General features: G+C 39.7%; 2 protein-coding genes across 9 annotated transcripts in view; both read right to left on the bottom strand.

Moving 5' to 3' along the window:
• Positions 1 to 259: 259 nt before the first annotated feature.
• LOC147615607 (uncharacterized) lies at positions 260 to 7,666 on the bottom strand. 4 transcript variants are annotated; one of them, XM_086778110.1, is made up of 5 exons: positions 6,320 to 7,666; positions 5,741 to 6,218; positions 5,560 to 5,646; positions 1,304 to 1,412; positions 260 to 1,043 (listed from the first exon to the last, which is right to left on the bottom strand). In XM_086778110.1, exon 1 carries the CDS (start codon positions 7,162 to 7,164, stop codon positions 6,355 to 6,357), a length of 810 nt encoding a protein of 269 aa, XP_086634236.1. In that variant the 5' UTR covers positions 7,165 to 7,666; the 3' UTR covers positions 260 to 1,043; positions 1,304 to 1,412; positions 5,560 to 5,646; positions 5,741 to 6,218; positions 6,320 to 6,354. The 4 variants fall into 4 exon arrangements, with proteins under 4 accessions (XP_086634236.1, XP_086634235.1, XP_086634234.1 ...); XM_086778109.1 differs by having other exon boundaries at positions 5,741 to 7,666; XM_086778108.1 differs by lacking the exons at positions 260 to 1,043; positions 1,304 to 1,412 and having other exon boundaries at positions 5,006 to 5,646.
• A 13,993-nt stretch (positions 7,667 to 21,659) lies between these two features.
• The window catches only part of LOC147615608 (uncharacterized), a 97,840-nt gene continuing 92,013 nt past the window's right edge, over positions 21,660 to 27,486 (bottom strand). For all 5 annotated transcript variants that reach the window (XM_086778116.1, XM_086778113.1, XM_086778112.1 and 2 more), the window contains 2 exons: positions 22,490 to 22,638; positions 21,660 to 22,380 (listed from right to left, as the gene is read on the bottom strand). In XM_086778116.1, coding sequence (XP_086634242.1) covers positions 21,983 to 22,380; positions 22,490 to 22,638 — 547 coding nt within the window. In that variant the 3' untranslated portion in view covers positions 21,660 to 21,982. The remainder of the gene's footprint in view (positions 22,381 to 22,489; positions 22,639 to 27,486) is intronic.

Genomic DNA, 27,486 nt, shown 5'->3' on the forward strand with positions numbered 1-27,486 from the left:
ACATCTTCTATCATCAGATCAAGGCTATGTGCAACACAAGGTGTCCATACAATATTTGGGAAACTCTTCTTCAACAAGTATCCGTCTGTTATCACCTGCACAATGTTGTCTAAGCCAATCTCCTGTATAGCCTGGCATATATGCATGAAGATGAACTCTGCAATCACCACTGTCTCCCCCACAAAGGCATCTATGGCACGAATAAACATAGTGCCTTTGTATAAGGAGACCAGAATGTTATAAACACTCCTCTTCTTCACATCAAACCAGCCATCACACATTAAAGTACACCCATACTTTACCCAAGTAACCTTAAGAGGCTCCATCTCTGTCTCCTAGCTTCTCTTTCTGAAGATCTATAATATGCAAGGCCTCATATAAGGGACCATCCCACTCACAACCTATACGTGAGATTGCACTAATTGTTGTCCTCCATCAAGGAGTCTGCAAAATGTTGAAGGACAATGCACGCTGCACAAAAAGCTTGATTATCTCCCTTGGTACCTTCTTCATGGTAGCCTTTTGAAACCCTACCTTCACATGCCCTTTCTTCAACAAAGGTAAAGTGGTCCTCTTTGTTGCTCAAGGTGCTGAGCTAGAGCTACCCCCAATAGTAAAGTGTAATGATGCTAACTTGCCCTTCCATAGTGATGGCAGGCTCTCTTATATGCTCAAGATCCACGATCTCCTCAACAGGAAGGCCTCGTTCCTTAGCCTTCCAAGCCTTAAGGATTTCATAAATGTGCATTGATATGGCCTTCCAAGCCTTAAGGATTTCATAAATGTGCATTGATATGGCCTTCCAAGGTCCCACCCCATGGCCTTACAAGGTCCCACCCCATGGCCCTTTGTATGTGCCAAGTGTGCTTTCAATAGTGTAATGCTGCCAGGATACACCTTTGCACAAAAATTGCACCTCCATTTTCCTCAGCCTGATCCTACATACTTGCTCTCCCATGTAACATTGCTCCATAAGGGATCTTGTGTGTGAGTCATCTTGCAAAATTACAAGAGAAATACCATGTTGCCTACAGCTTGAGATCCTGCATAGGTTATATGAAAAATTTTCCATTTTAGTTGTTGTAGGAAAAATAAGCTTGATTTTACACCCTAATAACTATTACCAACACGATACACCCATAGTATTTATGGGGCCATAGGCTATAGCTGCACATATATAGAAGCATATGCTAAAAAAGAGAAAGGGCAAAAGGCTATAGGTAGTAGGCTATAGGCAGTAGGCTAGAGCAGCCCATATAGTATAAAAACATATGCAAAAAGAAGATAAAAAACCTAGGCTTACCTTGGTAGCAGGCTAGAGCAGTCGTGACCCGGAAGCTTCACGAATCATAGTTAGCCAACTGTACACAGCAACGGGAGTCGGGAGTGCGGACAGATGCACAAAATAGCTCCTCAAAACATGTGCCACAAAACGGAAAGTTGCGCAACGATAAGACGTTTTTGTGGCAAAAAAAAGTGATAAAAAATGCATTTCATATAACAAAACATTTTCGAAATATTTCGGTCCGTTTTGTGTACGGTATGAAATGCTTTTTGATGTTGCTATGCTCTTGTGTGTGTGTGTGTGTGCGCACACGCGTGCCAACAAAGAACTCAAGCTCTCCCTCTCCCCCATATTCTCTTTATGGTATCAGATCTCCGATTCATGTGAGAGCTAAGAAAGAAAGATGCAAGAACAAGGCAAGTAAGGAAGTGGTACATAAGTAAGGGTATTTCCATCTCTTTTCGTCTTTGATTTTTGGGGCAACACCTTTGGTAGCAATGAGAGCTACAAGCAGACAAGGAAATCACTGTTCCAAATTGAGGCATCCTCTTGAGTGTGACGAACGAAGACCATATCACGTTTCGGTATGGTTCGGGCATGTTTCGGGTCCCGTTTTGGCTCTACAAGTTTTATGCAACAGAGAACTTTGTGAAACTATCGATTTTGACTATATATATGCCCAAGTTTTTCTTTGGTGCAAAGTTATAGCAGAAATTTGGTTGCTGGATAGTCTATGCAGAGAATCGAAGTATTGTAAGTATTGGCAAATGCATATGTATACGATTGGTTCACATACAATGGCATTATAACAAGTTTACACTACCACAATGTTAGAGATTATAAGATTACTACAAGTGTAGAAGTTTTTTACAAACATTATTTAGCAAGTCATCAGGTAATTATGTCTAACAATCTACCCCAGATTGTGAGCAAGAAGCTATAAAAATAACTTCCAAGCATAGAGGTTCGGGATGACCAATTTCCTTATGGGAAAAGAATATTGGGAGTTAATCATAGGTAATGAAGATTGCTAAAGAAAATCTAACCCCTTAGTAAGTGTAGGCATATAAAGCATGGCATGAAAGAGCCAAAAAGGTGTTGTATTGGTTATCAGTCAGTGTGATAGATTCTATGATTGTGTATATACACGATGTATAAAAGCAGTTGTATAATGTGACCAGAGGAAAGTTGAGTATAAATGATTACTCAATGAAGGTTAAAGGGCTTACATATTCCCTTGCTTCTATTGGATCACTACTAGATTCCCTTGCCTCTATTAGATCACCACCAATAGATTACAATAATATGGTTTCAATGACCTTGAATGGTCTTGGCAACAAAGAATACTATGGTAAACCAAGACACATGGCAAAGGACTACTATAAAAGGCATGATGATATCAAAAGTGAAAAGTTGTAGCAAGGCAACTATGTATCATCAGATAATAGAAGTGAGCAATTGTTTGTGATGTAGCATATGCTCAATTCCACAATCGGAGATGTGTCAAGATTTGGAGAGTTAGGGCTTAGGCTTAAAGACTTAGCTCACCAAAAGATACTTTAATGGTGGTTAAATCACATATGCAATAAACTTCTACATCATATTGTTTTAGTTGTTGCAGTCAAGTGAGTTCTTATCATAATTTGATAGGTTAACTTTATCAGTAGTGCATATGCATAATAAGAGATTTCTCATGGTATCTATAGGTCTCCCTAAGTATATCAGAAAAGATCTATACACTTTTCTCTAAGATTTACTACTCATCTCCTCTATTCACATACATAAGGCACCCTGTAGAGCATTGGAGTTTTTAGCTTTTTTAAATCTTATATTATGGATAAACCTCATTATGTATAGAGTTAACGTGTAGAATTAATGTATAGGCTCTTACACATTATGTGTAATAATTAATGCATAATCTCTAATGTATTATCTATAATAGATAATGCACAACCTCCTGTGCATAATCGATATTCTCTTTAGACTTAGCACATACGCATTATGCATAAAAGCCTACATATTACATGCATAGTGTGTGTTAGAGCTTAAGCATTATGCATAAGCTTAATTACAAGTTTATAAGAGCTCTTAGGTATGCATGTTGAGCTATGCAAGCATAAGACCACAAAGTCAATCATATAATTCAACTTGTATAATGTACAAATGTAGTTATCTGACATATAGTTCACATGGTACACAAACAAGATCAATGGATTAAAGGATAAAACCAATTGTCCTCCGGATAGAATCAGCTGCATCCAAACATATCCATTCCTTTTTGTTGTACAATGTATAACATCTAAGTTGAAATTTACTGTACGATACTAATTATACACACAGAGTCCACTCAACATTGTATTTTTCTTTTACTATCAACCCTTGTGCGCGTTAGTTATATATATATGTTTTCTATGCAAAAACAGAGCACTCTATGCATAAGCCCTAATGTATTGACTCTTATGTATAATTAGAGCCTTTATACTCTAACAAAATAATGCACAACTTTCGATCAATACTTCCAACATTTTGTGACAAGTTTGGGGATTTCCCTATTCTATCTTGAAAAACATTTCCTTCATCTATCCCTAAAAATTTTGGGCTAGATTTGGAGATACCCAATCTATACCAAAAAAGTTTAGTTTTTTTAAAAAATATTGCTATGTTAAAAGAAGAGCATCAATAAAACATTTTTGAGTCTCTTCAAAAAGAAAAATTTTGGTCATAAACAAGCACGCATACCATGACAACTAGGGTAATTCTCCAATTGGTTAGTCCAAACTAAAGATCATCAATTTTTATGAAAGTGAAATCCAATGATGTAAACCTTGTAATTTTGAGGAGGTATCATTTTTTGTGAAAGTCCAATCCAATGATGTAAACCTTGTAATTTTGAAGCAGTACAAGGTGCATCATATTAGCTAAGAAGAACTAAATCTCATGGTGCAATCTCAGAGGGGGGGGGGGGGGTCGACTATGTAAACACTACCTATAGCATGTGTGTTCAAGGGGTATTTAAAAATACCCTTATTAACAAGTTTTTACATATTAAATATACCTTTTATGTATGGATTTTGGTAATAAAACTAAGCCTTATGTATGAAAATTTTCACTTTTTCAATTTAAAAACCCCATATGTATGTAAATATTTTTGTCAGTCCATCCGTGAAAAAACCCCTTCTATTGAACACACGTGCTATCTTACATATTCTTTAGTGGACCCCCCGAGGGTGCAATGAAATCCTAGTCTTTCTCTCTTATGCAAGCTAATGGACAAATCAAAGAGATGGACAAAATCATCATCAAGGCCACATTTCATCTAGCATTGGCATGTCAAGTGGGCAAGGTCTATACATTCTTCGTCATTAAGGCTTAACATTATCTTTGATCACAAGTCGATGTAAGGATGAATAACCCATGGTGAGGGGATGCTAGCACCATAGCCACTAAAGGTAATAATCTCATACACAATAGAATAAGTATTGCGTTACTTGTAATGCACTCAAGTTAGCAAGCTCACAATTCAAGTGGAGGACAGATGGCTCTGAGAACTTTTGAAGGGTTTGATAGAAATTATCTAAGCTCTAGCTCTTTGATAACACACAACAACTAAACAGCATATTAATGTCTTTGTATGGTTGCATAATTATGTGATGATTATATATTTTAAAGAAAGCCATCACAGAGGTAGAAATGAGAATACACGTGGGTGGTGAAGCTCTTGAATATGAGGAGAATTTGATTACACAAGCAATCGCTTCCACAAGTAAAATTTCAAATCAATTGGAGAAGACCATATACAGAACTTGTTAATATGTTGATGAACCCAAGATCATGATATATGAAGTTATGATGTGCAAGGGTCTTCATAAGGTCAGAAAATCTATGACACTCTCCTACAATGCAAAGGGGATAACAAAATTAATACTTACATCAAAATAAAAAATGATTAGTTCCTTTATTATAACTTGAATCCTTTTCTTTTTTAAATGTGTATATGTGTATAACTTGCAGCACATGATAAATCAAAAAAACATTCTCTATAAGAAAAGAGTTACATGAAGCAAATACCCATTTATTATACAAATTTAACTTGGATAAAATTGAAGTAACATGGTCTTCTAAATAGTTCAAAGATTGTTGAAGATAGACTAGAAAGTACATAACGAGTTAACTTAAGTAGGTAGGCCGATAAACTCACCTAGAGTAGGTCGTAGAAGTTATGACATCCTAACAACACCTAATGTAAGCAAGCAACAATAGCATAAAGTTCATACCTGATTGCCACATTCTTTATGCTTGATCATGTTGATGGGGCATAAGGTATATTTACAATCGAGCTTGCTTAAATTCCACCAACATTCCTACGTCAACATTCCTACATCACCTTAGATGATTTTATCCTTCATGGAGCTAATGACAACACATGTAAGTAATATGTATGGCAAGTACACATACCTCCTTTCCAACTTGCAACACCAATTGCTAGAAAATTCCATGCTCCTCCCTCTGCAAAGGTTCTTTGTAGCCACAAAGATTCATTAAGCACATCATCAGTACTGCTTTTCTCTCAATTCATATGACACATTAATTGTTTGGGAGGGACTTGAGCAAGTCCACATGTTTGGGAGGGACTTGAGCAAGCCACATGTTTGTGTGCGCGTGCATGCCTGTGTGCGTGAGAGAGAGAGAGAGAGACCAGAGACTTATTCAAGAAATCAAAAAAAAAGTTGCAAATATTACTGAACTCGATGTTGACTCCAAATCAAACCCCAAAACATCTTGATTTTTTTTATTTTTTATTTAGCAGTTAGGCTCTAAACGTAATTTTTGTATAGAGCCTTGTATGTTCAAAGGAAGGAGAGGGGATCAGCAGTACAACTTCCTTCTTCCCCGTCGAAAGGAATTGTGCTGGTCGTAAACTGCCCGGCACACCCTAGGGCGCATGACAAACACGGAAACTCTCCAGTCGGTTAGTCCAGCCTACAACTCAATGTACCGGCAGAGAATATGCAACTCCGGTCAGATAATACGAACCTTGTCATCAAGAACGGGTACAGGGGCGAATTGTATTAGCCGAAGTGCCAAAGGGAATCTATCTCCCATGGTGCATTGAATTGTTGGTCTTCCTCTCCTGCGCATGGTAGTAGAGGCGCAGAAAACATCATCGGGGCCACGTCTGAGATGGCGTTCGGCGTGTCGAGTAATAGGTTCTCCACCTCCAGCTGGTTGCAAGCGCTGTGACTAAATGGCTCCGCAGCCAACAGGCGAAGAGAACCGTTGAGATCCTGATGCTTGCAGCTTTCAATGAGCTCCTCCAGCTCATTAGCTGAAGAAGATACATCCGCAACAATGGAGGGCGAGGAACTAGTGGTCCTGTTGGTGCTAGAGTGGCTTCTCTTGCCGCAGACCGAGTTACTTGAAGCTGGATCGGCGTTTCTCTTCAGTTTGTGGAGTGCATAGGGAAAAGAAGAGCACCTCGTCGAATCTGTCGAGGGTAGGGGAACTGTGTAGACGTCTGCAGCGGCGGCAGCTGCAGCAGCAGCAGCTGCTTGGATGCTTTTGGGCGAGAGGTCTGCGGGAGGAGGGAACCTGGAGACAGAATCGGTGAAGTTGAGAAGAGCTGCCTCTCCCTTGAGGCTGAAAGCTGCAACGTCGTACGCCCTTGCTGCCATCTCTGGTGTCGGAAAAGATCCTAGCCAGATGCGGGTTTTCTTCTTGGGCTCGCGAATCTCAGAGACCCACTTACCCCAGCTCCGCTGCCGAACTCCTCGGAAGGCACCGCGAGAGCTCGCCTGCTCCCGCTCGCTTGATTTCATGTCGAGATTAATGTCCCCCAGGTTGGGATCCACCGCACCTCCGCCGTTGCCTGCCCGGTTCATGAATTTGGTGCATGTACTCCACGATTGACGGCGCTAAAAAAAGATGCTGCTGGAAATCCTGGCCGGTTCACTCGGGAAGGGTCGAGTCGATCCGGGTGTGAAAACGACTTATAAACAGCTCTTCCATTTATGAGCAGCTGGCAGCCTCCCTCACCTCGCCTGTTGTTTTCACGAGGTGAGAGTCGGTGGCCCACCACAACCCCCCCCCCCCCCCCCCGAAGGTTTCATGCCATGCCTCGAGCTGGCAGCTCGCAGTAAGAACCGCCAGATTCCAAAAGCGCTCAACCACGCCCCATGCAGCATCCAAAAACTCAACCACGCGCAGTGAATTCCGGCACGCAGCTTGCTGCTGGGGGCGAGCGAGTGCATCTTGCGGGGGCGCTCACAGGAGTCAAAACCTAGGGTCTTGGGTGTTGACGGCTCTCTGTGCTCCTAAGTGCTCGCAGACGATGATCCCCGTGGGCCGCAATGCTGACTCTCATTGCGGACTCAGTTTGCTTTGGTTTCAAGAGGGGGGGGGGTCAGTGCAATGTAGTTAGTGTCTCCAGGGCAATGATTCCAAGTTGCCGGCAGCAGTGAGCACTATTAAAAAAATCTTGCAAATTACCTCTCGAGTCTCGACAGCGCGCATCATTTACAGGTTGCAAACGTCATACGTCGGTGGATTGAATAAAAGCGTAGGGATTTTTTTATTTTTTTTTCGAAGGTACAGGAAATTTTAGAATAAAAGCGTAGGGATTTTGATACACAAAAGGTTCTCATCACCGTGGTGTACACAACCACGGCTCCATAAATGCGTTTTTTTTTCACCAGTCAAAATAAGGAACAGGTTTTCTATGCTACATTTGCACCAGGTTTTCTAAATTTCAACTAGCAAAAATACATTGAAATGCTGTTTTTGTCAAGCCTTGGGTCCAACAAGGTCACATTGAAATGCTGTTTTTGTTGAGCGTAGGGTCCAACAAGGTCACAATAGTGAGAACTTGGACATGGAAAGGTCTTCAAAAAAGCAAACACATAGTTCGATGAAATGATGAAGATGGTGTCGATGGGGGAGCATGGAAGTGAGGGGGGCCATGTCAATTTAGTGTCCCATTCACAAGTGGCATGCTCTCAAGAAGAGCGCTTTCCACTGTGAGAGCATGTGTGGAATGCATGAGCCATGAGAGCAAAGATGCCCCATTTAAAACAAAGCAACAGTTTGAGCAAAGTAATCATCACTTGGCACAACATATGAGTTCAACAAAAGGGGTTTTTATTTTTATGGATTGACAATAAAATATGCATATATAATCAATATTTTAAAAATACCTATCAATTTAGTCCACAAAAAGGTAGCTTTTTGTCCTTCAATTTTATAGAAGGGATGTATTTAAATTGTCAAAAGTTATAGGTAAGGGATTTCTAAGCACCTCATGATGAGCGCACTTGATACAACAAGTTTACATGTTGTGACCTCCCAAAGGGTGACCTGATAGTGTGGTGAAGTGGCGGTTTATCCATAATAGGTCTAACTTTATCTTGAGAATGTAAAAGTAACCTCTGGCATGTGCAATAACATGAATGAGTTCTTGCAAATCTCACTGTCTTTGGAGGTGCTACCTATGCAAATTTGACGTAGAGAGAGCATATACTTACTTTTTTTTTGGGACCATAAATATATATATATATACACATACATACATACATATATATATATATATATATATATATATATACATACATACATACATACATATATATATATATATATGTATATATACATACATATATATATATATATATATCTATACATACATACATACATATATATATATATATATATGTATGTATATATACATACATACATATATATATATATATGTGTGTGTGTGTGTGTGCGTGTGTGTGTGTGTGTGTGTATAAATATATATATATATATATATATACATACATACATACATGCATACATACATACATACATACATACATATATATATATATACATACATACATACATACATACATACATACATACATACATACATATATATATATATATACATACATACATACATACATATACATACATATATACAAACAAACAAACATACATACATACATACATACATACATACATATATATATATACATACATACATACATACATACATATATATATATATATACATATACATATATACATATATACATATATATATATAATAGGAACGATTTCATTACATCAACATGAATCCCGAAGGATGCCACCACACCTTTATCCTCCATTGTTTAGCAAATTGCATAACAAATTCCATCTCTCATCTTCATTCACAAAAGAGGATTGCTCCCAATACACTTTATAATCCAACAAAACACAAACCTCCATTAAAGCCTCTATGGTGCATCCTCTGGGAGTCTGCTTTTCCAACACTTCTCCTTTGCCTGTCCAGATCTTTACCCCTACTAGGTTTTCTATGAAAGCCACAAAAGTGTATTTTATATGCTTCTCTTTTCAGTACCATCTTCTAGTCTTGGGACCAAACCTCAGCTGTTTGGGCCTCACATCCAATGACACCTGCAATCATAATACCTCCAAGTTAGGTTTCCCTAGTATGCCAGAGGGGTTCCCAGAGCCAAAGCAATAGTCAATTGATACCATTCTGAATTCTTTGTAACAACAATTCCAGACCATTCTGAATTCTTTGTAACAACAATTCCAGACCATCAATTTCTATGTTGTTTACACAGATTACAAATCTACACATTTATGCATTAGTCCTGTCACATCCAGTCCAACATCTAGTATTTTCTGAAACACCACACAATTCCTAGAAGTCCAGATTTCCCATAGGCAGTAGGCCCTGATAATGTTGGATAGAACTTATGTTCCCTCATCAGCCAACAGACCATTTGCCCCAGTAACCAATCCCCCCATTGTGTCTGAAATCCCAACCCATGATGTACCCATTTCATTAATTTCCCCCATGCACCTCTGATGGGCTAGGCAACTCCAGAAAGCATGTTTACCATCCTCTAAGGCAGATTTGCATCTAGGACAACATCCACTAGTTATGTTCTTCTGTGCCAGCTTTGCTCCAATAGGTAGAGCCCACATGCAAACTCTCCATAAAAACAACTAGAATTTAACAGGAATCTGACCCTCCCACAACTCTTTCCGCCTCTTTTTCTAGTAGCCTGGGCTCCAACTTACCTTCCAGATTCTATTGCAATACTCCACATTCAAGTCTCCTCTCCTTAGCTCTGCATACAAGGCCCTAGTTGAGCCATTCACCAGCTTAACCCCAATAACCCAAACCCAATCTTTGATCCAACAAGATTCATCAAAAGCAGTGGATCAAAAGCAGTGGAGAACCAACCCTCCTAAATTTGACTCAGCACACCTGCCCCATTAAGTTCCTTTCCCTTGTAGATAAACCATACTCTTGATGTAATTGATCTAATTCTTTCCAACCCACCTCAGTCACATCCCAACAATCACAGGTAGATTTTTCAAACCCCTATTATTCAACCTCTTTGCAGAATGAGTATCCAAAATCCCTAATGGTGGGTAAAACTTGTTAGACCACCATAGGCTTAGACTAAGTGGTGAATTTCCTAAGGCCCTATAGTTCCCATCCTAATTCACTAATCTCAAAGCATCTTTCCAGTTGCTACTCATCCTCTTACAAAAGGATGAAGTTGTCACCTTTAAAGGGGAATAAGAGAACAATTTATCTTTCCAACTCAGATCTAGCCAACTGCCTTTATATAAAGCCAAAGAAGCCTCTACTAGTTCTCTTACCATGATAGTCCATGTTTCAACTTGAGCCAGACATTTTGGAAGAAGTTGAGCCATCCTTGCCAGAGTCTGAGTAGGTAAGTGCACAATGCCAATCCCCCCTTCACTCCTTGGCATGGCTAATTTATCCCAAGCCAACCAGGCTACAGATTTCCCATTATCTTTGCCATTCCTCCACAAAAAGTCCCTTATAGGACTCAAGATCCTCTTCCATTGACTTTTGCCAAATTCTAACACTGGCCATAAAAACATTATTTAGGCATTCAACACTGTATTGCAAATCACCACTCTGTCATCATGGAAAGGAATTTGAATCCTTCCCATTTCTTCATCTTTATTAAGAGTCCAATCAACCAGCTGTTTTTTTAAAACATCAACCCCAAGTGGAACTCCTAGGTGCCTTACAATCTGTCCTCTTTTTAACAACCTCACATCCCCATCTTCAGTCAAGCTAATGATCCTAGATTTCTGTAAATTACATCTGGAACCAGAAGCTTCTGCAAACTCCTGGATTATGCTTAAAGCCTGTCTCATATTCTCATTATCAGCTTTCAGAAACATCAAAGAATCATCAGCAAAACATTTGATTATTAGTTGCTCACTATACCTCAATCTTAGACCAGTAACAATGCCTTTTGAGCAAGCACCTTCCAAGGAAACAATTAATGGGTGTGAGGCAATAGCAAACAAAAGAGGGGTCAGAGGACAACCCTGCCTAATAGATCTATTAATGGCAAATTCTCCAATATTTTTACCATTCAACAGAACATTAGAGAAGCTTCCCCCAGTTTGAGTATAAATGCATGATGCCACTCTGGGTCCAAACCCTAACTTCTTCATCACTCTAGCCACAAAAGACTAATGTATTCTATCATAGGCCATTTCCAAATCCAGCTGAAGCATAACACATTTTTGTTGAGTCTTCTGAGAAATATCTTTTCCTATCATAGTAGCATAAATATTATCATATATTGACCCCCCCTCTTAATGAACCCATATTGCCTCTTAGATATCACCTTTTATAACATCGGGGTGATTCTGATAGCAATGAACTTAGCCCAGATTGTATATATCATTGTTAACAATGTTAACAAAGTGATTGGTCTCCAATGACCAAACCTGTTGCAAGAAACATGCTTAGGTATCAGTTTCACCAATCCTTCCTTGAGGTCTTTATCCAAGTCTCCAATCTTGAAAGCCTTGTTGCAAGCTTCCCACACAATCTCCTTCAGGAGGGAAGGCCGGAATGCTATAAAAAACTCAACAGTCAACCCATCCCAACAACCAAGGGCCTTCTCCCTTCCTAGTTTCAAAAGTGCCATCCAACACTCATCAATATCCAAGTCTCTCTCAAGCCAATTGGCTTTATCAGGCTCCACGTTGTTATTAATCAACCCAATCAACTTGTTCTCATCCTGAACTCTCCTAAGAGAATGGTCTTCATCAAGACTAAGAATAAAGCATCTTTGTTGCTTTTATTGAGAATCCAGTAGGTACTAGGACAGTCAAAATTTGGTTCCAAAAAGGGGATGTGATGGAGAAGTAGGCTCCTAAGGGCTGTTCTACTAAAGCTATGGTTAAAGCATGAATTTTGCTTGGGCACCAGATTTCTTAGGAAGAATCATCTTTTGTTTCTGAGAATGATAGATGGGATTTGGTTTGTAGCTTGCTTGATAGAGGTTGCTAAATTTGATGTTGATGGTTGACTGTGGTGGGGTTAAAAGGATGTAATGTAAAGTTTCTCTCTTTATATATATATATGTATATATTATTGGTCCAAAATTTATATTTTATATCAAATTCAATGCCAGGATTTGAAACAAAGCTTGCATCCATCCATCTCTCATGTCTAGCCAAAGATTGCGGTCTCTCACTAGGAATTCTCCCAAGGTGAGTGTGATTGGGGAAAAAAGAACAATAATCATCCCTATCATATCTTTCTATCTTTTAGGATGACCAAAGGTAGGTTCTTTGATTGAAGTGATTACACCTTCTAAACCCAAATATAAGGGAAGGGTTTTAAAGAATTAGGTCCACATTCTTATGGTCTGATGAATGGTGGAGAGATATATGCCTTACCTATTTCTCAAGATAACCATTCAAATGATACCCCTTTATAGATCATAGGTCTTTTTGGGATTCAAAATCTAGTCTTATTACATCCACAGGAGACTTAGATTCATTTATCTCGGTAGCCTACTCACAATTCAGCTTTGGATTTCAAGGCAAGGCCTTTGGGGGAACAAAACACTTTCTTCCTTAGATCCTTTAGTGATAGGATCAAGGGCTATTCCAGGCACAAACTTTTAGGAATTTGGCTGTATGCCAACCCTGAAGTTCCCTCTAAACAAATCAGGGTTTCTTTTACCAATTCTTGAGTAGCCTTAAACTTGGTTATTTCATCAATGGGATTGGTGAACTCAGTTGATTTCTTTGGAAGTTTCATTGGTTCAATCCACTTGGGTCTTCTAGCTACCACCTCTTGAGCCATATCCACTAGAATCTCATCTCTAGGTGCTCTTTCTAATGAATAAGAAGACTACATTTCCCCATCATCACTCTCAATGATTACATTTCCCTCTTTCTTAGTCTCAGATGTTTGTTTAACTAAGGGTTTTGACTTCTGTGACATTGTTTTCTCTCTCCCTTCTTTTATCCTTTGGATCTCTTCATATGGAAGAGTGTGAGATTTCATCACTCTCTCTATCCATTGAATCTTGGATAATCTTGGACTTAGTTTGAGCTCATGTGAGCACCATTTGCGTATGTTAAGATTGTTGAGCTCTTCTCTCTTAAAACACTTAGCATTTCAATTGTGTGGTGGGTCCTTGATCACTCCCTAGCACGGGTTTGTTAGGGTAATCTTGGATAACGTGATTTATCCTACAGTAGTTTAAACACCTTGACAAAACAAATATGTTTTTAGCAGCTTCTATTGGCAAATGGTAGGGGAACTCCCTTTTGAGACGTGCTCCTTCTTCATAAGTATAACAAGATGAGGGTTGTTTAGGGGCTGTACAATTCATCTCTTGAGCCCTATAGCTCATTGGTTGCCCATGGCCATAAGCTCCAATTTCCCTCTTATATAAATGGGAGCCAAAGTGTTGTATAGCATCCTCACAAATTCTACATCACATTTTTCTAGAAATGGTACAAAATAGGAGTGATAGTCAGATGGTATTTCTAGAGCCTCAGGCTATGACACAAAAGTGTCAGTGACATCTTCAATGAGAGGTCCAACTTGCATATATCTCATGGGCGGTAGGTTAAGGTCCCAAAATAGGGGGATGTGTGTCAAGAAATTTAAGGATTCCTCTTGGTAGGGAATTGGTAGTAGTAGGGGGCATAGGGTCCACCCACTCTGGATAGAGCACGGAGTGCAAGAGGTTGGGTGACTATATGGGTAAAGTGGAAGCACGCATACCATAATTTTTTGGATTATACGAGTAAAAATTATTAGATAAAAAAATTTAAAGATGAAATTGTGCATTTCTAAGAGGATAGAAAATTGCACAATCTAAGTATAAGCACATGTGTGTACACCCTTAATAGCCTGAAAATGTGCAAAAATGACTTGGAAGATTTAGAGAAAAATTAAGATAAAATTTTAATAAATATAATTAATGACCAACGTAATATGTGGTTTAGAAAAATTAAAAGTGTCCACAACACTAGTGCCCATGTGCATATGTGTAAAAAGCAACAATGTCCAACACTGGTGCCCATGTGCACATGTGCATGTGTAAAAATCATCATGACTTAAAAGAATTTGAGAAAAATAAGTCGATAATTAAAACCAAAATATGGGTTTTGCCCTAGGGTCATGTGCTTGGCCAAAAATGTTACTAGCACCTTAAGAAAATAAGTTAAAAATTAAAAAGCTAGCTAGAATAAGGGGGTGCCCAGGAGTGAATTGACTAGATAATAATTGTACATGATTTTGGGTAGATAATAATTGTACATGATTTTGGGCTAGTGGTATTTTTCATGGTGGTGTCAAGCTCCCTTTCTTAAGTTATATTAGTTGCATGGTGGGCTCATGAATTAGTGAGCTTTAGTCTAGCCACCCTTGGCCCCATTTTTTATGAAGTTAACTCATGTATGTGCAGTGCATGGTCACTAGAACTCAAATATGGAATAAAGGGACCCCCATCTCTTCATTTTTCAATGCCTACCTGACATCGTCCCTTTGATAGAATTTTATCACATTATTGCCTTATAGTACTCACTTATGCCTTCATCTACTTCACATTAGAGATTGTGGAAGGCCTTGAGATCAAGGGAGAAGGAGACGTGGATTATTTAAGTGCTTGGGAAGTAATTTTCACTTACTAGAGCACGTATACACCCACATTTGCACACCTTATATTCAAGTAAGTGATAAAAAAATATTGTCTTCGAATTTTTAAAGTACAATATACTTGTGGCCTTTATTTCTTCTCTTATATTTAAAAATTATAATTCTTTCATTTTCTTAGGCTCTATAGAAATTATAGTAAGCAGAAAGGTATTGGTTAGATCTAAATGATTTAGATAATTTAAATGGAATAGATATTACCATCCTTGGGAAATTAATTATGTAGACGCCCTAGTACCTTAATTGACCTTCTTAGAGTCTCTAAAACTTATTAAGGTTGTTTCCTTCAGTTATAACACAACAGTATTTAATTAAATTAATAAACCTAGAAGGCATAGTTACACTCAATTTATTTCATTATTTTTGTTAGATTTGTAGAACATGATTTCACATTAGAATACCGAAAACCCTTTTTAAAAAAATATGAAAAACAAGAAAAAGATTAGTGCTTAGTTAGAGTGAATGTGTGGAAGAGACTGTGCATTAATTGATGTGCAACCATGCACATAAGAATGCACTAAACTCTCATACGAAATCCTTGTTATTTTTAGGAAGATATGATTGGTGAATTTTAGAATTTTGTACATAGGAAACTATGATTTTAGACCTTTGACCCAAGAAGTTTCTTCTTTTAGAAAGAGCGTGACTTGCTGAATGTTAAGTCTTCTAAGGTCTCAATAACTCTAGAGATTCTCTTTTATCTTCAAGAGCTAATCGATTTTTTGGGTTTTCGAATACAAACACTTGTTTCATTTGAGACTCTCAATCTCAATTTTTAACCTTTCCCTTAAGGTTTGTTAAGGTTTAGGACAAATTCTATATATCCTTGATTTACATGCAGCTAGCAGACTCTTTTGTTTGATTCTTCAAAACCTTGATAGATGTTTTACTAGGTTTCTTTTTAAATGATGTAGCAGATGACCCAATCATATCTTTTCGAGATACCTAGGTTATCCCAAGAAGATGACATGATAGCTTTCACATTTAAGAATTTACTATCGGGTCCTAGCCAATGCGGCGAGAGACTTGTTCTAGCTTGGTATTTTGACGAGCTTTATTTTTCGACAAGGGTGGAGTAGCCACATTGTTAGTTCACTCACAACACCATCGCCACCTATTGCAATCAAGACGTGATGATCCGGGAGAGAACATTTCTCTAGCTATAATCCATTTTAGGATGAGGACTATAGCCCAACTTAGACTATATGGGCCTATGCCTTTTAGGACTTTCAGGAGAGCTTTTCATGTTTTCAATTACTTCATTCCTCAACCCTCGATTTTTACCCCTCCTTGACTCATGGACGGCGTTATCATGGCATGACCAAGAGAGAGTATTGTAGGCTATCCGGATGAGGATAGAGGAGAGAGAGATCATAATAGGGTTGAGGATTAGGACTCTAGTTGTTTTTTATCCAGAGCTATAGGAACTATTATTTTGGCCAACCATATCAACCTCTTTTCATGTGGAGGGGATGTATTTGGGATCAAAGTGAAGCAAAGTTCAATATAGAAATTAATATTGATTATTTATGCTATTATTCTTCAAATCTATGTCTAGCCATGATCATGGAAAGGATAAATTTAGTAAAGGATTATAAAATTCCATGGTAGAAGCCAATTTAATATTTGTCTAGATTGAACCATTTGAGTATGTACCTTCCTCATCAAAAGTAATTCCATATATTTAGAGATTGATAAATTCCCCAATGAAGTAATAATTTTTAAAATAATAAGAACAGCTTTTATAAGAGGCATTTTTCTAAAATAAAAAAGAGCTTGTCTTTTTCAAGATAATCAAAATCATTACCTAAAATTTTAAGATAATGAAAATCGTTACCTAAAATTTTAGGAGAAATTTTAGGTAATGAAAATCATTACCTAAAATTTCAGGAGAGAAATTATGGCTTGACATATAAATGATGTACTCAATGAGATTAAGGAGGCCTTACATAAATCTCAACCACATCCTTCCAAGGAGAAGGGAATAGCTTGGCTAATAATGTGTACAATAGGGTCAATACTATGGATGACTATTTTACATAGCTAGTTAATGAGTGCAGGAAGATGGCTTTAGCTCATTTAAAGCTTATAGGTATGGTGTGATATGGATGGAAGAACTATGTCAAGTCTAACCATCTGAATCAAGACCAATTCAGATGGGATGACCTATAGACATACATATTTCAAGATATTATCCACGAGGGTATGAAGAGGATAAATGAATTCCTTGAACTCTTTTAGGAAGGAAAGTCTATTGAAGCATATCATCGAGCTTATATGAGTCTTATTTACTTCACCCCTCCTATGGATGATACTACCAACCTTAATAGATTTATCATGAAGTTGGATCCACGAATGGACATGCTACTAGGTCAAGAATCCAAAGCCAGATTCTATAAGGTAGTTTGCATGGTGGAAGACTTTCCCAAGGCCTTTCTAAGAGGAAAGTAATTAGTCAAGGAGGTTACCTCTCCTAATATTCTCACCTCAACCTGGAAATCAGAGATTCCTAAATCAAAGAAGAGTAAAGGTTAGAATCTGATCCAAGAATGTGGGTCCAAAGAAGAAAAATTATTATATATCAGATAGATCCTTCGAGAAGCTCAAGAGAAAGCCAAAATTTCTTAGATGTGAGTAACTAGAACACATGATGAGTGAGTGCCCAAATGCACCTCTTGTGGTTAGTCATCGTCTTTGTGTTAACTACCATCAAGAAGCATGAAGGAGCTAGAAACTAACCCATGCATAATCATAGTTAACTCCCCTAAGCATGGGTAGACTAGTAGCTCAATGCTCGACATTGGCTTATCACATTGGGCACAATAGAGTTAGTCGTCTCTTTAGGAGCCGACTAGGTGGTCTGGAACCATTGAAGTGTTGGGTCTTAACTAAATAATGACACTCCCATGGCCAGCCACCAACACCGGCCTCTCCATCCCACCACACGCATCCCACCACATGATAGGGCTATCAGCCCAAACACTAACCCCAACCCTGGCCTCCCCACAAACAACAAGGCAACTAGGCACTAAGCATGCCAACGATCCACAACACCAACACCTTCACAGACATCCTAACCACGGCACCGGCGCACTCACAAGGCACCCAACCACATCCAACTAACTGCCATACTAGCCAAAAAAATTCAAAGAACAAACACATCCATCGTTTTTGACACAACCAACAAAGCCAATAACCGACTTCCTTAAAGCCACCAACAAAGCTACAAGCCCCCCAATAAGAAGACCAAGATGACAACACATTGGCCTTGAAGCTAGCACAATGGTAAGCAAGCAACCAGTACACCAAAACTAACGTCGACAACAAGGCAAAACCGTTGCCAAGAGGATACAACTGGTGAGAAGACACCTCATCCAACACTACTGGCATTTTGGCAAAAGCGACATCAATGCAACACCAACGTCACCATTCTCTTCCCCGACAACCAGTACATGAAGGTAAAACACATCTCACTATCCTTTTATTACTTATTTTGGCTCCTTGCCCACAGTAAGTGGGTAGAACACTCCCACGAAGGTTAGAGCCAATAGAGGTGGGTTTGTTTGCAAGTACCCTCCCGAAAGACCAAAAGCTTTCACTCGAATAGTCTAAAACCCTTTTCGAACAAACTCACCCACCACACCATGTCACACACACCTAGCACTAACATGGCACTTCCCACACATAACAACTGTACAGTTACCAAACTAAGAATTTAATCCATTACACAAGGAACCTTCGTGTACATATTATGGTAGAGACAATGCCACCTCCACATCGTCACCCCTATGTAGGGGGTCTAAAGAGCGGCCTTTGTATCTTTCAAATCCATTTGCCGAACTGTCCCTCATCATTTGGGATAACACTTGGTCCCTTGACCCTAAAATGCTCCTTTCCATCCAAGGCTTCATGCCCAAGTCAAAATCCCCCTCAACAATCTCTTTAGACTTGCTCAAACGGGCACTTTGTTTTGTAAGATGACGTTAGAAAACATAAAGCAACCTTACCATGTGCTTAACATGACACAGGGAAAGTCTACGGACTCTGTGTATGTAGTTTCTTAAGACTAGTAATAAAAGACCGGACCATTTTTAAGTTTGGTCGGCTTAATGTGAAAACTAGTCATTTGTATATAAGTCATTTTTTACAATAAAGAACACAATCATTCCCTTGCAATAGTTTTTACTTATGAGCTCTCCTCTTTCCTCTTCTTGCTTGCTTATATATTATTGGATTCATGCATACTAGATGGATGCTTACTTCAATAGGTTTGTTTGTAGGTTGTCTTCTTGCATTAGCTTCCCCTTGATTTCTTGACACCTTTTATAAGAAAGAACCATCATGAAAGACCATCTCTTACTACTGCATTCATTTTAAATAAAAATAACCCAAAAAAAACATATTTTGGATAAGAGCTCCTAAATGATGTTGGAGTGCTAATATAATGCAAAACAAAGGAATGTCAACACCCTTATTAGAGATTTGAACCCTCAAACGGTTGAGATAATGAAGTTAATTAAGCATTAATTATTGTATGTTTGCGAATAGTTTTTTGTTATGAAAACAAAGAGGATAATTTGAACCCTCAAACGGTTGAGATAATGAATTTAATTAAGCATTAATTATTGTATGTTTGCGAATAGTTTTTTGTTATGAAAACAAAGAGGATAATTTGGGTGGGTTAGAGCACAAAACAAGCTATAAGACTTGATGCGAGCATGGAACAATGATAGCTAAAAGTACGATTTATACTTATTACGAGCTCATTTCCAGTCAACACAAAAATCTAAAAATGCCTCACGATTTGTGTTTGATCCACTTCGGATGCTTGATCATTTCCTTGCACACTTCGTAGGCTTGTGAGACATATACATCAATCACGAGAGACACCACACTTGTGAGCACCGCAACCACTGATAGAATTTAAGAGAATTAACAAACAGTAAGGCGTTGAGAACAACCAAAATTCTCCTTAATATGAAGGATTATACAAAGATCTGGCAAAACTAGTAATTACACTAACTAAACTAAACTAGGGCCACTGGAATTTCCAAGGGTGGCCTCTGTATTCATCCATCCAGAGCCTCAACATAAATTACCAGAACGGCGTCGTCAATTTGAACAACACCAAAAACCAGTTTGACAACAGAGGCGCGCGAATGGCCTACACCACCTTCTAACACGACTACTCTACCAACACAGCTCTCAAGAAAGAAGAAGAGCGTCTGTCTATCCAAGCATGCACCCTACCAACACGTAAGGCGCCTAATAAGTAAGCCGCCTCCCCACTCAATGAGCTTTTACTTATTCCAAGAAACTTGCTCATTGCGCACAGGGTGCGAGCACTAAAGAATCTGAACAACAACATGCTAAGAAGACAAGACGCACACACAAATATCAGTATCAAAGAAAAGCCCTTGCTCAATAGTGGTTTGTGTCTGATAAATTGCTCCAAGCCCAAGGATACTACGAGTAACGGTTATCAAAGAAAGCCACTGATCAATAAACCCCCAAGGAACTCCCACAAAGACCAAATATAAGATAGATAGGCTCACACTCAAAAGGCTTCCAAAACACACCTTGCAACATTCAACTTCCATCCGACTTTGGCTTGCAAGGCACTTGACAACAATGGTTGTCGAAGCATCTATTAGAAACTCCAGGCTTCTACGATGGTAACTCAGTTGTCAAGGTTCCAATGCATACAACCCCCCCAACCATCACCATTACCACAACACTAAGAGGAATTTTCTGCTTTACCCTAAAGATTCCAAAGGTCACATCTTGCATTGCAGACGGTGGTGAAGCTCATGTTGGCTCTAGGGCAACCTCCGGAAGCAAACTTGGGGTTGAGGTTGTCGATGAAGTTGAGGCATCGGGCTCGTACTTGTGGTTATGCAACTTTTCAATTGTAGGTTTCTGTGGTGCCTCTCATGTAAGGGATGCTAAGAGTTGGTTGTAGAGAGGTACTCCACTTTTAGGAGTGAGGGAAAGGTTTACATTTTGATCTTATCATGCGTGTTGCAAGCAGGTATTACATTTTGATCTTATCATGCGTGTTGCAAGCAGGTACTCGTGTCTCCCTCAATTGTGAAGAGAGGTTCTTGTCGTTTGCTTACACTTTTTCTGGTCGCCATAGCATCATTGGTTGCTAAGATAAAATGCATTCCTTTTACATTTCAACATCATTGCCAACCATAACGATAATTTCAGAGGTAAACTCAACTGATATATGAACTTGTGGCACCTTCAACTACCCATGTCCCACACATGGGTGTGTGCGCCCACACACCCATGTGTGGGACGTGCCCATCGGGGTTCAAATACAACATGTGATGAAGCCATGTTACATGAACATTACACTAAACTCTTTTTTCAGTCCATGATATTAAAGAATGGATGCATTGAAGCTTGTGTAGAAAGCTCCTACTTTCAAGCAAGCACATTCTAACGGCATGCCTGGTGAACTTACAAGCTGGCTTCGTAAACTTCATGTAATTCACAAGGGTTTACACTCGATTGGCAACCATTGAATGTAGATAAATTACATCTTTACTTAAAGAAATCAGATCTCCTAGCGAATGTGCTGCCTTGGGACATATCATAGGGAAGCAAACCGGTGTAGTTTGTGTATGGAAGGGCACCATATGGAATTTGTACTTGGGAAGATTCCTGCATCATCATTGGGAAGATTCCTGCATCATCACACCATAATATCCTTGACCATTGAAGACATTGGGCTGCATACTCAGTGCGGGTGGAGGGATCCCTTTATTCACAAGGCTTTGCACAACCATTTCCTTCGCTACTTGTACCTGCTCAGGTGATCCAGAAACTTCTACTATCCGCACTGTGGGATCCAAGGGATCTTCACACAACTGAAGCTTAGCCCCAGACACTCTTGTAATTGCAGCTATATTTTTTCCATGTCTGCCTATTACGATACCAGCTAAGCATGCCTTGATGCTCAACATGGACTTCGTCGGAGTGGTCCTTAAACTCTCACAATACCGACCATCATACTCTGTGTGAGAGGATACAACTTTTGCATTCATGTTTTCCTGCCTGGGAATAGTTCCTGCCAGAACAAAGTTAAAACAAGAAAATGCATTTAGCAATAGCCAAATCTGGGTATAAATAACTTCATCATCGTCTGTTCAACTGACCACAATTTTTGGCTTGCTCACCTTTTTGCCTTGGAAAGCTCCAAGCCTTCCCTCTAGGACAAGTGGTTTCAATAGCAGTTTCATCCACATGAGTGACTTTGATTCTGTCCCTGCTTTTTCTTTTAAAGCTTACATCAGCTTCATGACTTGCATGCCACTTCTGACTTGGACTGCCAAATGTATCTTGTCAAAATTTCACAATTTTCGTTTCCATACAAACCATTGACCACTAAAAAAAACTAATCAAATATTATCACAGGATTTCCTGCAAACATCAAATGTGGAGAACTAAATAGTTGCATCTACCACATCAACTTCCAGTAAACCACACAAAAGACCTTAAAACTTACATAAGCTTAGATTATCAAGATACGTTTTGTGAAAATAGTGGACACAATGGGATTGTTGGTTAGAGGATGACTTCCATCGGAACCGCTCTTCTTGGAGTAATCGCAGGATTAGTGCACATTACATTTATGCCCGCTTGGACTGCTATTATGTTGATGGTTGTGTAGACATCTATGTCAAGGCTTGTAGACATTTATGTCACGGTGTGAACACTCTTAAGACCTGCGAGGGAACTTTTTAGCCTCCGTAAGAGGGGTTTTTTCCCCGAGCACTTATGCATGTGAACCAGCCCTTATTTCACTTCGAGGGTCCACATATTATGTGTGCTTTGCAGATTATCCAAAACATTGAGTTGTGTGCCTCTTATTGTACTCTCACGACTGTGGCTTACTCTATGGTTTCTTGTACTTGGCTGCACCTTCTACTCCAACATGTATCAGAGCACTGGCTGCTCTACAATGCAACTATGATCCTTCCTTGCATTATGTATGCATGGCAGCTACAGATCAGAGTAAAAAATAAGATGCCTCCATGAATATATAAATGTAAGTGGATTGGCAATTATTCCTCCTATATAAATCTATAATTATAGAAAATGGGACGAATGTTTTGAAAAAAATGCATAATTGGGCGAATTTTTTCTAAAACCCTTCAAAATGGCCAAAATTTGGGCGAATGTTTTAAGATACCGGGCGAATTTTTTTGTGGAAAAATTCCAAAAAATAACCAATTGGCGAAGATCAGCCCCTATTTTTTCCCTTGCTATAAATGCTAATGTATGGTACTTTGATAGTGATGCTAGCAAGCACATCACACCACGGTATCATCTCTTCTCTTCCTTGGAAGATTGTACCAGGGTTGGTTGCCCGGCACACTACATGGTGACTCTTCTCTAGACAATATGTCCGGAGTCCTTGATGCTCACGGCGCAACACAGAAGACACTACGTAGTGGAATAGTGGAACACAACACAAGAAGAGACAAGACTACGGAAGGAACGAGAACACTTGCACTACTCATAGAACACTAATACATGTCCTTCACTGTACCACGCACACTTAGCACAGGTCACAATGAAGAGGACGACACAGCTCAAGCTAATGACAAAACACAGGGTATAACTGGTATGAAGGATGAGCCAAAAGCATGTCCTCCAAGGTGAGATAGGGATGTCCTCCAAGGTGGGATAAGTATGTCCTCCTGGGAAGGATGTCCTCCAAGAAGATGAGTGAGAGATGAAGAATGAAGGATGTCGGATGACCATATATGCCTGAGGTCCAGTCAGTGGCATCTCCTAACTTTGGTGGATGCCATGAGGTGGCAGCATAGCCTTTGGTAGAATCTCCCATCTCTAGACATGCCATTGGAGTATCAGTCGTCGCTGCCGTCAGTGCCAATGGAGCCTTCAATGCTGCGGATGATCCCAATGCTTGGTGCCTCCATTTACTTACTGTGAAGGCGTGACACTGTTGCGGTGGACAGTCCGTGTAGGGTGGATAGTCCGTGTGCGATGGACAATTCGTGTGTGGTGGACAGTCCCTGTGGGCACCCTTGGTGGCTACAAGTTGTCCACCACTAGAGTGCTCACCATCCTTGATTAGGAAGATAGAAGTACGTTGCCTAGACAAGTATTCATATTTGGAAGTATGCCTGATGTGCTTAGTACATGATGTGAAAGATGTAGGCATGCACTGATTATATTATGCTAAATACAATGATGAAAAGAGTGCAAAGCACTAATTACATTATGCTGAGTACAATGATGAAAAGAGTGTAGACAAAATTAACATCATATAAAGATGCTATATACAACTGAAAATGTCCATCATGAAATAGGGTATCTAAGTACTGCCAGAAGTAGTGCTAGGTGCGCTAGAAGAAGTGCTAGCGCTAGCCGATGAAGAGGTGGGAAGACCGGTGAGAAGGAACTGGAGAGGGCGGAGGGACTCTCGGAGAGTATCCAACTCGGTAGCTTGGGCCCGTAAGGAGATGAGCTCCCACCAGGCGTGCCAAATTTTAGTGTCCCTGTAGCAGGGCTGGTTTCCTGGCACACTACGTGGTGGCTCTTCTCTGGACAGTATTTCCAACGTCCTCGATGCTCACGGCACAACACAGAAGACACTATGTAGCGGAACACAACACAAGAAGAGACGAGATTGCGGAAGGAACGAGAACACTTGCACTACTCAGAGAACACTGATACATGTCCTTCATTGTACCGTGCACACTCAGCAGAGGTCACAGTGAAGAGGATGACATAGCTCAAGCTGATGACAAAACACAGAGTACAAGTGGTATGAAGGATGATCCAAAAGGATGTCCTCCAAGGTGAGATAGGGATGTCCTCCAAGGTGGGAAAAGAATGTTCTCCAAGAAGATGGGTGAGAGATGAAGAATGAAGGATGTCGGATGTCCTCCGGGATGAGTTGAGGGACCATATATGCCTAAGGTCCAGATCTTTGGTGGATGCCATGAGGTGGTAGCGTAGCCTTCGGTAGAATCTCCTATCTCTAGAGATGCCGTTGGAGTGTCAGCCAGTGCCATCAGTGCCTTCAACGCTGCGGATGATCCCAATGCTTGGCACCTCCGTTGACTTAACCATGACGGTGTGACACTGTTGCGGCGGACAGTCCATGTGGACACCCTTGGTGGTTGCAAAGATGCTCCTAAGGGGGAAACAGTTACATGTGCAAACAATTCTAGTTATGTTGTTAAAGGAGTTGGAAAGATTGTGCTCACTGCTGCACATGGTGAGGGATGATGACTCTCTCATGTACTGTATGTACCGGTATCAAGAAGAATCTCCTGTCAGTTTCGGCCATTGCTAGGTCTGGCCTAGTGGTCTATTTTATGGATGGCAAATGCAACGTACATGATTGCAATGATCATGGTTGTTACGTGGCGCGCCTCTAACGGTTTGAGGCGTTTGACTCCATGATCAACGCGTCCACCCCTCCCAAACAAAAAAGTTGTTTTGCTGGTTTGAGTCTCTAGACGAGGGCTTTAAGGGCCCAAGGCAGCCCCTCTCACGCACACTCTCTCCCTCTCTCATACATTCTCTCCCTCCCTCCCTTAAGCCTTTCTCAAGACCCAAACACACACACTAGGATGTGAACCCATCAGTAGGTCCAGATGCATTGGGAGAAATTCTACTTCAACAAGGACAAGGCTCAAGGTATATGCAACCAGTCCATTATGCAGGCAAAGTGAAGACTAAAGAAGAGAGAGAAGATATACTCAGGCAAAATTAATTCTTTCTAGCTTGGTGTATGCATGTAGATTTAGATCTTATTTGCTTCCTAAACCTTTTACTGTATTAACTAGCTACACTCTTTTGCCTCAATTAGTCAACAATGTTAATTTGACCAAAAGTATGATAAGGTGGATGATTGAACTACAAGAGTTCAATTTTTCTTTTTTAGTGGAAGAATCCACTAGAGCTTCATTAGCAGATCTTCTTACCTACAAGGAAGGTCCAATATTGGTCAAAGATGTGGAGAAAGAGGAAACTTCAAGTAAGGAGATGGAAATGGACAATGCATACATTGTATTTTTTTATGGTTCTTTTTAAAAAAGTCTCAATGAGGCTACAGGAGGGTTTGTCATCCAACATCTACAAGGACAGATTGTGAAACGGCAAAGTCTTCAGTTGAAAGCTACAAGTAACAATGAGGCGGAATACAATGCCCTACATCAAGGTTTGTTGAATGTTTGCGACTAGGAATAAAGAGACTAATGATTAAAGGGGATGCTTTGTTAATTGTCATACAGGTGCTAGGTGTTTTGTAAAACCAAAAAAGCCAAACTCAGGGCTTTAGTCAATCAAATCAAGAAACTTCTTGATCATTTTGAAGCATGGAGACTATGTCATATAGAGAGAGCAAAAAACCATCTTGCTCATGAGGTGGCTCAAGAAACTATCACCAAGACTATGTATGCAAGGAAGATGGAAGGTTATCCCTTGGACGGGAATATCTGGCTTAGGAGGAAAATTTTCTTATGATAGGAACAATCCCTCCAGATCTTCCAAAAGCAAAGAAGTACCAATTTTTAGAGAAAAGCCAGTAATACATCCTTCTTGATGATGCTTTGTACAGGAAAGGTGCTGATTTGGTATTGAGAAGAGCGTCATGGTGAAAAGAGTTGTACCACACATTAGAGAACCATGAAGGAGCTTGTGGAGGGCATTTTGCCTTCAAGATAACTCTTCGCAAAATACTACAAGAAGGATATGTGTGGCCATCAATCCAAAAAGATGTTTAACACTAGTGCATGTCTTGCCATCAATGTCAACGAATGAGCAAAAGAATCCTCAGATATGAACCTAGGAATGTGATACGTGCACATGATATTTTTTGAAAGACGGGGGATCGATGCTATTGGTCCATTGCCAATTACTACAAGGCGAAAATGTTATATCCTTACAACCGTCGATTATTTGTCTCGTTGGGTTGAGGCAAAGGTAGTAAAACAAGTGAATGCCAAAGAGAGGTAGCTAAATTTGTGTCTGAAGATGTGTGTTGCCGCTTTGGTGTACCATTAGAATTGTTGTCTAACAGGGGACTAGGTTTCCAAAGTGAGCTCATGGACCTATTGTGTGAGAAGCTAAATATTAAACATCGGTATGCTACTCCTTATTATCCTCATTGTAATGGCCTGAATGAGCGGTT

Source organism: Cibotium barometz, chromosome 39 (assembly GCF_041138505.1).
Source record: "Cibotium barometz isolate CiBa-2024 chromosome 39, ASM4113850v1, whole genome shotgun sequence".
Lineage (NCBI taxonomy): Eukaryota > Viridiplantae > Streptophyta > Polypodiopsida > Cyatheales > Cibotiaceae > Cibotium > Cibotium barometz.